The sequence below is a fragment of the Vanessa tameamea genome, chromosome 26, assembly GCF_037043105.1.
Source record: "Vanessa tameamea isolate UH-Manoa-2023 chromosome 26, ilVanTame1 primary haplotype, whole genome shotgun sequence".
Taxonomy (NCBI): Eukaryota; Metazoa; Arthropoda; class Insecta; order Lepidoptera; family Nymphalidae; genus Vanessa; species Vanessa tameamea.
In genome coordinates, this window is record NC_087334.1 from 3,773,111 (window position 1) to 3,788,045 (window position 14,935).

Consider the following 14,935-nt stretch of genomic DNA (forward strand, 5'->3'; position numbering starts at 1 on the left):
AGGCGATTGCCATCCTCTGCCTTTGTTATCTGTGCTCGTTTTGAAATACCTATTTTGCCTTTTCGAGACAGTCCAAATGGTACCGATATAGAAAATGAAATGTGTAGAATTACTCAATTATTGATTTTTTGCCCATTATTCACAGTGGTTAGAATACGTGAATTTTAACTGAGTTTTCGTGCGACTATTTTGTTTTATGTATCATGCTCGGAGGTGAAGGAAAACCTGAAGAAACCTTCAAACCTTCTCCTTGGGGAGAAAAGAGGCTTTTGCAAAGCAGTGGAACATAAGCAATTTGTTTGATTAATATGTATTTAATTCAACTGCTAATTTAACAACGATACAATGAAAAGATTTAAGATTAATCGTGAAGTGTCTAACAGGTGTTCAACTTAAAGCGATCTTGATGGCGATAGTGTGAAACAATAGAACTTTGTATGTTCGTTTCTAAGCGGCTCGAGTTCAACTGTCAGTAATCAGAATCGACATGATGTCTTCATAATAACATACATAACATAACATAATCAACCTGTAAATTTCCCACTGCTGGGCTAAGGCCTCCTCTCCCGCTGAGGAGAAGGTATGGAGCATATTCCACCACGCTGCTCCAATGCGGGTTGGTGGAATACACATGTGGCAGAATTTCGTTGAAATTAGACACATGCAGGTTTCCTCACGATGTTTTCCTTCATCGCCGAGCACGAGATGAATTATAAACACAAATTAAGCACATGAAAACTCAGTGGTGCCTGCCTGGGTTTGAACCCGAAATCATCGGTTAAGATGCACGCGTTCTAACCACTGGGCCATCTCGGCTCTCTCATAATAACTTGCCTGATTTCGAAATCCTGGGATCGTGGTCATCGGACTTACAATATCATCGTAAACGACCAATGAGCCGATAAAATCTAGCCAGCTCCAAGACCTTAAGATGATAAAAAACGTAGGAGGTATCGTGCAGGAAACATTTAATTGTATATGATTAAGTATATAATTACTAGCCGTTTCATCTCGAAGGACATAGGAATTTAACGGTTGGCTTTAAAATCTAAAATTACTGATTAAAAGTGCTTGTATACGTAAAAGCCAACTTGAGTAAAGTATATTTTGATTTAGTTTTAATAGTCAAGCTACTCATTCCAAATGGCGTTACCGTTTTAGGTGAATGAATATAGAGCAGAATTGGTATTTTATTTTCGAAATACATGTATTATCTACTTGCTTTGCTTCACCCGCTGTAGTGGGGGGTTTATTCGAGTCTTGAAAGTCAAACATTATTAAGTCAGTCTATAAATTTATGTCAATTCCCTTCTAATAGCGTTAAATCGTTATTGTGTGATTGAGTACCAAAAATACGAAACATTCGAATTAAACATTTATAATATTAATAGGATTATTCAACTCAAACTATTGAGTTGATTTATTTTATATTATTTTATTATTTCTGACTACTACGACGTTTATTGAGATCATGGCCCAATGGTCCGAATCAAACTCGACCTTTGCGTGGGACATGAAAATAAAAAAATATTATGCACAATAATGTAAATAGACCGATAATGAAAAAATATGTTAAGATACCAAACAGGAAAGTCGTTATAAACATTAATTATGCACGTGATGGTTTATTGATGACGGTTATTTTTAAGTGGATAGTGTTATCGACTTTTTTATTCAAAGTGTAATTTAATTTTGATACATTAGATTAGATAGATGTAGTCTTCTGATCCAATGTAGGTAATCAATGGAAGTCTCGTGAGGACTGCTACTATCTCTAAGCAAAACGAATAGTTTTTTAATATATTATAGTAACCGAGCATTTGTGAATTAGATGGTGTAAGGTGTAGGTATGCGGAAGACAAAAATCACTTCGCATAACGAAATTTTCGAATGAATGTCAAAGTCTTAGCTGGCCGGTTTCGGATTTCAAATTCGAAAAACGCGGGAAAGCAAACGCTACGTCAAGAATTACATTGTTTTATTAAATCACAGATTATGGCAATTGTCTAGGTTTTTCAGTAGAGTTAATAATTTAAGAGAATTTATTTCAATGGATTTTCTATTGTGATTTATATTCACACGAGAAACTTCAGTCCCACGTATAGCGCTGTGTTTATAAATCTTAAATAATCTATATCTGTTTGAGATTTAATATATTTTATTTCTTTAATTTTTTTTATACTATATACTTATTGGGGTTACAACACAAAACAACTAAAATAAACGAGACAACTTCATTATTTTGGTGTGCCTGACAGCTACGCTCGCCATACGTCATACTAGTGTGTTCGTCATACGTCATTTACTAGTGTGTGTGTACTTAGTGGCCAACTGCTGGCCACTATTTTTATCGACGCGTTCTCAGCTTTGACAGTCTATCTAGACAAATAAATAATAAAAGTTATCTACATTGTTGTAACTCGCTGCCAGATTGCGTTTCGGCATATTAACTACTATACTGTACAACCGACTGACATGACTTTTGGTTTGGACTAGTTGAAATTTATTTAAGATTACGAAAACAAAAACTAAATATTGAATCTAGAGATCGGCAATAACCTTTACGTGTAATTTTATTTATATTACGAAAATAATTTTATTAATTGTTGTTTATTTTGTGTGTGTAACGTAAAATGTACTTTATTGATATTTGAATTATAAATCTTATTTCCTTGAGTGGATAAAATGAAAAGGTTTTCAGTTATTCGGTTTTATGTTCTATCTATATGGTTATTAAGTTTACTTTTTCATGGCCTCGGTTAGTGTAAGGCAGCGACATCTCCGGCCAGTACTGGCGACTGGCGTGTTCGATTACGTTTGTTCCAAGATATAAACAAAACGCGTTTAACTGATAAGCTTGTATTTCCTAAATAAAAAAAGACTTTAAATAAAATGATTATAACATTTAACCTTAAGTATTGCGGAATAATTTTGATATTACAGTTTATTCTTAAATTTCGTTGTTACATATCACACGATAGTCATTTTTGAAGGTACTTACATAATTATTAATGAAAATTAACATATAAAATAAGTAATTTTACGCTGATAAGAAATAATGAGGAATTGTTAATTTTTATGTTCAAGTTATCTTTTATTATTTTTATTTAACAATAAAATGTGAACGCTTTTTTTAAGCAGAGATATTTTTCCTTAAATACAACTCTTATAATATACGTAATATATACCTTATTTCAAATAAATCAACGATGTGACCATTACCTTATATACTAATGCTCGCTGAACCTGCAGCTTTACCCGCGCGAAATTTATAAAACACAATCTTCCCCGTTTAGCCCCTTAGGGGTGGAGTTAATTATAATCCTAAGATTTCTTTATTAATAAGTGAGTGGGTATTTCGCTTTTATATGATACATATAGATTTTAAATTCGAAAGTAACTCTGTGTTTCTCTGTTCGGCTAGTGAATTGATAACATTGAAATATCCTGGGACCTACGGGATTACAAAGATTGCGGTGGGACTCACAGAAAGCAGCTAGTAAATATTAAATAAACATAAAATATTACTTACAGCTACTGAAATGTTTCATAGTAAAATCGAAAAAGAAATCTGCAACATTTTTATCTGCTCAAAACCAGTTGTATCCGCTTATAACTTAGACAGGATTTAGATAAAACCTTGGTTAATTGAGAAGGTCGTTTATAGACCTTTGGAATTGATCTTTGCTTGCAAAATACGTTTACTACGCGAATACGCTTACTATGACTATAATATTGTATTTTTACAGTATACATAATAACAGCCAGTGAATGTCCCACTGCTGGGTCAATTTCTCCTCTCATTTTGAGTATAGTGTTACGCAATAGGGTTTTTGTATATTATATATCTGTATGTTTTCCTTCATTGCCAGGCACGAGATGAAATATAAACAAACGTTAAGCGCGTGAATCTTCCTCGTCGAACACGCAGTCACCGGTCACAGTCTGGACCACCATGTTCCTTATAAAATAAATAAATATTATAAATATTGGACAACATCACTCTAATCCCAATGTAAGTAGCTAAAGCACTTGTAGTATGGAAAATCATAAGTAACGACGGTACCACAAACACCCAGATCCGAGACAATATAGAAAACTAATGAACTTTTTCTACATCGACTCGGTCGGGAATCGCACCCGGGACCTCGGAGTGGCGTATCCATGAAAACCGGTGTACACACTACTCGACCACGGAGGTCTTCATTTCATTTACATCAAAATGCATTTAAAGTATTTTCCGTTCTAATTTTAAGTTTATACTGCGTGTTTACAGGCGGACTCTTCGTTGCTTAAGACTTATTATATCGATAGAAGTGTCAACAACATTAACAGCCTTTAAATTTCCCACTGCTGGGCTAAGGCCTTCTCTCCCTTTGAGGAGAATGTTTGGAGCATATTCCACCACGCTGCTGGATTGGTGGATAGAAGTGTAAAAAAATATATTTTTTTAAATTGTTAATGTATATAATCTTGACCCCATTTTCGCACATCGCCAGGACATTCTAATCTATCGTACAGTTCATCAATATTTAAACAATTTTTATCTCTTTCTAATGAGTGCTGTCAATAAGGATAGCAAGTTTTTACTCTTGTCAAATGACTGTTGTTTAGTGTTTGCGTTTGTGTATAATATTATCACCGTTTGTGTAAACTTTGCGGCCTCAAGTGTTAAATGAAAATGAGTGGGTGGTACCTACACAGTGGAACTTGCACAAAGCTATACCACAATGCATATTTTTCTGTATGGTCACCAGTTTATAACCGTTACGGCGTTGAAGAAAAATATCACGAGGAATCCTACATGTATCGGATCTAATAACCCAGTTCTCCTGATCACGCCTTACAACCAGGATTGGTGAAATAGCATCCAAAATATCCCCTCAAAAGGAGTTTCTTAGTTCAGCATTGAGATATTTACAAGCTTTTATATACTACATATCTTGAGATATATTTATACATTCTTTTATCTCGTATGTAATAATTTTTGGTTGCAAGTTGTGAGTTTCATGTTTCCGAAACGACTACCGCGTATCTCGTAAGTCGTAATGTCAAGTTTCTAATTAATATTTACTTTTAAATGGTCCACAGATATTTAATACAAAGTAATCGAAACCGTCGTGTGAATGATGACATTGAAAGATTATCTCGCTGAGAAATATTACACCATTTATACTGTCCCAGAATTTTTATTAATGTCATCTGTGTCTGAAATGAATCAGTTTATGACGTTTTTTTTTTCAAAGTTTCAGAAAATACCCGCCATTTTTTTGTTAGAAACTTACATAGACTCATTTGATGATGATAAATATGAATAACTTTATTTTTATAATGTATGGATGTATGACAACAATGACATCATTTGGCTATATGCTCTAAGATGACATAATTACGATGTGGCTTGAACAAATATGGTAAGCGTTTATGCCTTAGAAATACTGTTCATAAATCTATAATTATTGGTCTCCTAAGATTCGTAACGCATAACAATATCACATAATAACATCAAAAAATTCTTTATATTTGGTATCGCTTTTTAAAAATAAAATAGGATCAGTTTTATAAGAAGTATTTTTAAACGTTTTGTAAGATAATTTGTTGTTGCCAAAATTTTTACATTGGTACCGTCCGCTGAAATAATAAATGTAATAGTTATTTACCTAACTTGAATTAACTTATGAGTTATGTTTGTTAGTGGTCCAAATATTTTTACAGAAACTTTTTGAGATCTATTTTATCTATCAAAAATATACCATTATTTTCGTTCGTTAGTATCACTAAGTTATTATTTTTATGTTCTAGCTTGACTTGAATTATGGAAGATATTCTGTAAATTTTCATTAAATATAGATAAAAAATAAAACCAATTATTAGAATTTATTATCAAGAATTTCTTAGTTCGTACGAGTTTTGGCGTCGTTTGTCTCGAAGCAGATGCTCTATAATCTCATTCAAACCTCGTCCCGTTTCCAGTTCAAGTATTGTTTTGTGTACTGACGTTGTCATAACAAAGATCTTTGATTCCGCATATCGTTACCAAGTCGGTCAGTATATCCAACCAGTCACGGATATGTCATACAAATGATCTCGATGATTGATGTCTTAGCCTTCTTGATATCAGTATTTATATGGTAATGTAAATCTGATGTGTTCACCTTAGTCATTGTACTTTCCTCTCTATTATTGCTCAAATTACTCATAATAACATTGCTTTCATTTTTTTGTGATTGTTTTTCTTTGTTACTTTAAAATGATTCTTTTTTCGAATATTTATTTTTAAATAGTGTACGATCTTGATCTATTTTTCCCTCATGGGACTTCTTTTGTTTCTACAACGGTCATTGATACTTACATGAAGTTCACTGACGTATAATAATTGTTTTTAATTTCTTATTTTATTTTTTAGAGTTATTTCAAAGCTTACCGGGCTTAAGCTAGCTATCGGTGATTAATATAATCGTCATGTTAACTCCCTTTGACATACTCTATCAACTGTATATTGGTCATTTCTGTTAATTGCGTTATAGTAATGTAGGTACATTATGACCTCGTCGTTAAACATTTAGGTTGACGGAAACTTGATAATTTGTGTGTTTCTCAGTAAATGTGCATTAAAATGAATTATTACTACTTTTGGTAATATAATTGCTGCTATTTGAGTAATAGCAAATTCGTTTTGAATTATGGCTAAATTAATTTTCTCTTTCTAGTTCGGTAAATGTTATTGGAGTTAACTTTAATCTAATTGTGAAATGTGTACAGAAGAGAACAGTGTGCGGTTCAAATTCGAAAAGTTAAGTGTCAAAAATTTACAATGATACATTACTGAAATTAAAAAACAAGTGGAATAAATCGGTGGTCGAAATAATTATTAATAGTTCAAAGTGGCGAAGTCCGAGTCTCGTGTTGTGTTAGTGGGCGAAGGTGACAGCGATGGATGCTGTTGTCCTGGCATGAGGATCAGTGATATTGGTGGAGTTCTCCTTGAAGCTGCAAAGCTAACAAGGTCCTGGTTCTGTCAAAGGCCTGATTACGGGTAAGTGTAATTGATGTGATACGACCGTAAGTTTTGGTTGTGAATTTTGAATGTTTAATTTATAAATGTAAGTTACATGATTAATTGAAGATGTCTTTATTTGGAAATAACGGAATTGATTTTTTAGAAGATTTCGCAATTTTTGGTAATTAAGCAGGTTATGTTATATTAAATGTGTTTTTTCAATAAACTAGTGAAACTAATAAAAGTTATCTTCGTTTCACGTTTCTGTATTAATAAAAAAACCATTCGAACACTGAAATTGCCAACTTCGATTAAAACACACACTGTAACTCGATCTACGAAATCCGAATGAAAAAAAAAAGAAATATATATCCAACAAAGTTCTAGAAAAGCAATTCGCTTTCATCCACTAGAATGAAATCGTTAAAAACGAAAGCCGCAACCCATTTCGTCAAACCAGGCAATCTCACTCTCGCAAACGTTGCCCATTTTAATAACCGACTATTTTTTCTACTGAAACTAGGTCGTTCCTGCACCGAGCGGGTGCATTCATCCGTATTAATCAAGTCTGTGCAACTGAATAGAGGCCCACCCCCACTAGTAACAATGGAAGGGATGTCTCGCTCCATTTGACAAATAAACTGCACTCGCGATACTTAGCAAGTGCCCTAAATAGGCCGGAGTGATGAACTTTCGGAAAGTTTGTTGATCCTTAATGAATTACTAGCGAAACCTTTTTTTAAAGCACACGATCACATACATCGTTCCTTGTATTCATTATTTTATAAAAGAAAATTAAAGTAATATTTCGTACTTTTCGGCTAAGATCGCTCAAATAATTTTAAACACAAATTTTCGATAAGATTAAAATGTTCTAACCACTGTGCAACCACGGGGACTCTATAAAATTGAGTTTTATTTTTATTCGTGCAAGTTTTTTAAGTTTAAATTTTAATGTTTCAGTATTTTAATGAAACATCCCCAACCTGACCTAAAATCGTTTTAATTGCGGCCGCCTCGTGGAAAAACCGAATTCGAATTTATATTTATATGCTAGGATATTCTAAGTTACATTTCACAGTTGTTAAAGCTTAAATGTTTTGATGTTTATAGTGATGTTTCTATATAGAATCCAGATTGCCTAATAGTTAGAACGCGTGATTAATTATTATCGAAGATGGCGAATTCGAAGTGGATTTACATATCAGTTTGTGTTTGTAATTCTTATCGGACATGGCGGTGAATGTGATTGGAAAATCTGCGCCATGCGTGTTCAATAAGTTAGAAATATTATTCTCTTCAAAAGAAGGGGAGATCTTAATGAGACATTTACAAACTGTGCTTAGTAACTAGAACACAGTGTTTAATTACATTATCATTTCGTATGGTATATTATAAATATTGTGTACTTATTTAATTTTTATTTACATAAGAATTACTAACATTATGTCCTTAAATATATACAAATATGAATTAAAAATAGTTACTCTATAAATCATGTCCGCGTGGAATGGTGACAAGAATGCTAGCAGCATTTTGAATTGATATAGTTCAATGTAAAATATGTATATTCTTAATGTTCCTTTTTTAAGTTAATAATAAATATTGTAATGTTTCAACTGGTTAGCGAAATTTATATATGAATTTAAATTTCTTATCCAAATGTTATAAGAGTTCCCTTTGAGTTCCCTCCCGTGCTAAAAATAACGCTGCAGAGCTTAAACCGTAGCATCGAATTTTCAACGTTGGGCATACCGCAAGGTTCTATTTTGGCTCCGCTCCAACAAACATAAGTGTGTTACATATTAATTGGCGACCGGTATAGCGAGGGCGGGTGAGTTGCAAAAAGTCATTGTTAACATTGATTTTCAATTTAACATTAGAGCACTAACAAGCCAATTGTGTAAAAGCGATTAGTTGAGCTCATTGGTCGAGTACGATGCGGTAATTAAGCGTTTGATTGAAGATTTGATCTAATTGGTCAATATTTCTTACAGCGCCTATGTTTGTTGACGGTGGTTATCACGTACAAAATTTATTTTGGTTCTTTATATATCTTATGGTATAATTAGACGGACGGGCAAATAGGCCACCTGATGGTAAGTCTTCACAGCCCATAGACATTACATTAACGTTAGACGTTACGTTTACCATAAGAATAATATGCGCCATTATTTGGGCTTCATTATTTGTAAATACAGTTAGTGCATATAACGTACAATCTAACGATAATGCCACACGAAAATAAATATTTTCATTCATAATATAAATAATAAAGATAATAAATCGCTAACAGCATTACATAAAAAAATTATACAACGAAAAATATAACACACCTTTTGCTTCGATAATATTTAAATTGTATAAATGTTCTGACGCTAATAATTATGACGATGGATGAGTTACTAAATATTATGCAAACAGTGAAATAAACTAATAAAAGGCAATTAACATAGAAACAAATGTATAATTTAAATCATATTAACGCCACATTATCATATAAAAGCTAATATATGCCGAACCACATTCATTTGATCTTCAAAGTAAACGTAAATACCTAGTATGCAAATACGGATCGAAACGGTAAATAGGAATGAGCGAAATCTCTGTAACATTACCTCGGATTATATCTGAGTTTATTCGAAAGTTATACTGTTTGATAAATTAACTTAAATTATGTTTTCGACTCTGAGAACTGATTAAAGGAAGGCTTATCGTCGTTATAATCGAAAATCATAAATGTTTCGAATGATCTCGATAAACAATTCGGCTTGGTGAACATTTTAATAACTTTATTCCAAAATTAAATGAAAGTCGAAACTCTTTATTAATTATAAAACACTTTTACTTATTGATTGTCAAGAAAGAAAATTTACCAAAAATTCGGAGAGAGCTCCTCAGAACTGATTAGACCGTATTGGAATTATGCAGTATTTCAATAAAACTCTTGTTAGATTTCTTAATGAAGGCGATTTATATTATTATAGCTCGCAAGTGGAATTACATTTATACATATAAACATAAATGAACAACTGCACTAGCGGTACAAAACAAAAACGACTCACACGTTTATGAAGGCAGTAGGCAGGCCGCAACAAAACGTTTGCGAAGATACCTATGAACTATTTTATAAATTTATATTTTATTCGACAAAACGGCGAAATAAATAATAATCTAATTAAAAAAGAAACATTATATAAGTTAATTTTGGGTTTTATACTTCTAAGACTACATGTCCGAGATCCTTAATGAAACTTCTTCGTGATTGGGTTTTTCAGTGATTCCCAATATCAGCTCGAAGTTTCATAGTTAGCAGTGTTTATTCTTCTATTGTTTACATCTGAATGAATACTTAATCGATCAAGCAAGTTCGTTATAGTTTGTATGGTTTTTGTCGAAAGATAGAGATATCTATGTTTCATCGAAACGTAAACAAAATTTACCTACCCAAAGATTTAAGTATTGTCAAATTTGACAAACTTAAATTTTTTTACGTAATTATATCCTACAATGGTCTATTATATAAAATCATTAATAATGTTTCATAATTACCGTCTTAATCTATACTAATTTTGTCTGTATGTCTTTTTTAAGACCAACCTACTGAACCGAATTTGATGTAATTTGATTTGAATTTAATAAAATTGACCAACCCCTAAAACACGAGTGAAGCCGCGAGCGACAATTAGTCATATATAAAAAGAATGCATTTATAATGAATTGTTGAGAACGTGTTTTCGTCGAAACAAAGCGAAATCGAAAACAACGAAACGTTACTGCGCCATTATTTAGCAAATATTTTCGCTGTAAACTCCCGCGTGTATTTGTTGTAAATTTTCTAGTGCCATTGAAATATAAATTTTACTTTGATTTATAAAGACCTAGTAATGACATGTGAATACCGGATCCCGGTTTTTAAACCGGACAAGTACATCTGTATTATCACATTGTCTGTGGAAACTGAACAGTGGAAGGAAAAGCTATAGTGCCATAATGGTACTTTTGGAAAATGAAATTTAAAACTAAGCTAGTAAACTTCATTTAACGAAAGTGCAATTTTGGCGCTTTAGCTTTTCTTCCTTTCTTCTTTGTGATGAGATTATTGTGTGTTTTATAATTCATATCATGCTCGGTCAAAGAAAACATCGTAAGGAAAGTTATATGAAGGATGAAATTCTATCACGTGTGTATCAAACCGTATCGAAGAAGCTCCAAATAATTTCATTAAGAGAGCTCTTTAAAGCGATGTTACTTTACTTTAATAAATATTGTCTAGTATGAGTTGATGCTGTACCAACATGACATGTTACATAAATCATTGTCAACTATCATAGGGTGTCTGACAGAGATAGTAATAATAAATCTATGGGACACTTCGAACCAAAATCCTAACGAATATTATAAATGCGTATACTTTATTCCAACCACAAGAGAAAAGCCAAGTAAACAACATTTGACAGCAGATTCGATATCATTGGTCGAGTGCTTGATTAATCTATGATATTCACTATGGATTTGCGAAAGAATGGCAGTTTGAACGTCGACGAAACTGTTATCGATATTTTGGAAGTAAAATTAAAGTGGAAATAAGTGTTATAGTGTTGTATTATAAATAAAGATGTATTAATCATAAACTCTTGGCTGAGTTATTAGCAAATCGCATGAAATACGTAAATCTTAGGTTTGTTAATTTTTTTTCCTACTTCCATTGGAATAGGCTATAAGTGAATTGATTTGTTTGTCTGTTACGTTTTACGTCTAAACTAGTCAACTGATTATTGTGAAACTTTTCACATATAAGGGCACAAAAACGACTGGATACTTAACATCTTTCTCCCTTTCCAAAAAGCGGACGTAAACATATACATTAAAGCCAGTCTCTCTCTGTAACTCTTGATCAGATATATGTCATTGTTTGTATGCTTATTCTCACTATATTTCACTATATGTATTTGACATATAAATTAGTAAATGTTACCGTGAATTCGCTGCAATAGAATTCACATTTAACTTGTATTCCAATTTAGCTTTCCAGTTTTTGGTATGCTAGGTCGAACTTCACGTGGGCGTTCATTGCACGTGTATTGGAAGGCTACCTATATTCGGTGAACTATTTCATTATGACGGTTTGAATTTGTAACAGAACTGTAATTAACTGAACCAAAATTTCATAACGAGTTTATTGCTAATGCTCGGGCTATACCTTTGCTGTTTTTTTTTAATAAAATGAACGTAACTATAACTTTAAATTTATCTTCTTAATTATTGTCTCGTTCCGATCCGTAAGTGAAGATCAGGCGTTTAAATCCGGGCAAACACAACTGAGATTATATGTGGAAATTAATCTCGTCTTTATCGGGGAAGGAAACCATCGTTAGGGTAGTTGCATGTAATTCAGCATCAAGCTGGAGTTGAGCTGCTTCGTGGATTAAGCTCTTAATTAACACGAGAGGCTACTATAGCCCAACTTTGTACTAAAGTCACTTTTGAATCGTCACTCACAAGTAACGTGTATACTGTAGATACGATTAATGAATCTAATATTTAAGTCATTATGTATTTATTAATATGTCGATTTTGTTTAAGTTTATATTTAAAGAATAATCGAGTTTCTTGTATAAATGAATTACTCTTATCATTTTAGACGTTGTTTGGAATTAATTGTCAGTTCCTTCGTTTGGAGTCTCTAGAGTAAGTTGTTACTCGTTGGAAGTTTATGTTTATGCAAATGAACAGATGCATTTTTTTTCTTGGTTTTTGAACAATTTATTAAACTTTAATAAATTACTATAAACTAATAATAAATAGAGCATTAACCAATAAACTAATTTGTTAATAATAAAAAAGATAAACACCAGCTTTGATTAACAATAATAATAAAATAAACGTAGTAAAAACTTACTAAATACTTTAAATACAGTAACGAGTTAAAGAATTAAATTTGTGTAAATTTATCTCTGTCGGAACTATTATAGTTATAACATATATATATGTATGTATATCGTCAGTGTTGCAAAAATTATAGCGATTCATGCCCCCCATTTATTATTTTGATAGTAGATGTCTTTGCGTAAACCCGTCTGGGTAGGTATGTACCGCATATATTCTACACCCAAACAGCAATAGTATTGTTATGTTCCGGTTTTGAAGGATGAGTAAGCCACTGCAATAGCAGCCACAATTGCCACTCCTAATAAGGCCAATGTCCTAGGGCAGTCGTGACCATCAGGTGACACTTGTGTCTGACCTGACTGACTTTTATATTTCATATAAAACTGAGCTAATCTGTGTAATCCAGGATCTAAAAGTTGCTTTGCCTAATACGTGTAATGTATAATAACGCTGGCAGTTACATTGTAAGATAAATTATTGCCGGCCTAATTTTAACAACGACGTTCCGTTCTATTTCACCTCTAAACACTATTGTATCTCTCAGAAGATCAGGTATTATATTATTCAAATTGTAGTCTGCGGTGGTTTTCACGAACTTTCTATAAAGTCGTGACTATCGCTTGATAATCACGATGCTAAATATTAGTACACGATTCGACTGTGTTTTCTAGACACGTTCCGTAAATATTGCTTATAATGTATTTTCATTATTCTTTTCGAATTATTTAAAATAATTAATAATGAAGAGTTTAATTTAGTTAATTAATAAAGATTTCTTAAGAAAAAAACTGTTTTCATCTTGTGACGATGAATGCTAGGTACAGAACTTGTTACAGAACGTTTAGTTTAAAGTTTGTTGTTCGAAACTGCAAGGTGAGGATTCAGCTAAGCTGGTAAACCTCCTACTTTAGAAATAGGCTTTATTAACGGTTACAGAGATTTCAGTCTTAAGACGTTTGACTTTAGGAGTATATTTGCTTGAATATTCCGTCTTCGACAATAAACCTTTAGTGATAATGCCTCTCCTTATGTTTCATTACTCCCTGGTGTCGTTATGTTAGTTGAACCAGATAAAATATGTGAGGCTTACTATTTCTTATCTCACCTCATGGTTATCGAACTGCAGTGCGATTCTGTAAGAATTTACTTCGTAACTCACTTGTGAAATTTTAACAACTCATTTAAGGTGATACGGCATTTTGATACGTTTTTCCTTTGAATTTTATAACTATGGTCTATGACTATAGTCAATGTCGCATATCACCTTCTTACATTTCACACTTGTGTTTTGTGGTGAGTTTCTTACAGAATACCTGTGCTTGCGCGAATGTCGTAATGTGACTCACATTTCATATCGATAGAGTTTATAGGGCAGATAACCACGCATCCAATCGGTCCAGATATGTCAGATTGTACGTTAAGCTTCATTTTTTGTATATAGTGCTTCAAAAAAGAATTCAGCATTGTGTTGTGACGCGGTCAGTATTGTTACTTATATCTAACCGTCGAAATATGGGTAGGTACCCAAAATATCTAGAACCATAAAGTATTATTTCTTATTGTTGTAAATCTATACCAAGTAAACAAAAATTTTACAAGTCGGTCTGTTTTCTCCGTAGCCGTTGAATAGAAACGACTTAAATTTCCTCCGTCAAAACATGTTTTTCTTGACGTAACCTCAAATATTATACGTGTTTACAATATTCCACTGTGCTCTCAAGTTAACTGTTTGTTTTATCTACAATAATAAACCATGATCATAAATACAGTATGTGGAGTTTTTCTGATGTACAGTTTATAATAATAGCAATATAATTTTGGGTCAGAATCGAGATCTTAAACTTAATTTATACATATGGAAATATTCAAATTCATCTACATCACCTTAATTGTTCTATGAAAAATATAAATAAACGCATGATACGATGAAAGCTAAATTGAATTAGTTTTGTTGTCCATTTAAAGTTTAATTAATCTTGTAAATTACCGTGGAATGATTTGTATCATAATTAATCTTATAAAATAATTTCTCAAATGTGATTG

General features: G+C 32.4%; 1 protein-coding gene across 6 annotated transcripts in view; it reads left to right on the forward strand.

Annotated features, from left to right (window-relative positions):
- Siz (schizo) overlaps nucleotides 1–14,935 on the forward strand; it is a 163,505-nt gene that overhangs the window by 122,050 nt on the left and 26,520 nt on the right. The window contains exon 2 of one of the 6 annotated variants that reach the window (XM_026630082.2): nucleotides 6,711–7,036. The exons of 4 other annotated variants lie outside the window; for them this stretch is intronic. In XM_026630082.2, the coding sequence (XP_026485867.1) occupies nucleotides 6,954–7,036 (83 nt within the window). In that variant the 5' untranslated portion in view covers nucleotides 6,711–6,953. The remainder of the gene's footprint in view (nucleotides 1–6,710; nucleotides 7,037–14,935) is intronic. One more of the 6 variants, XM_026630071.2, reaches the window with a different exon arrangement.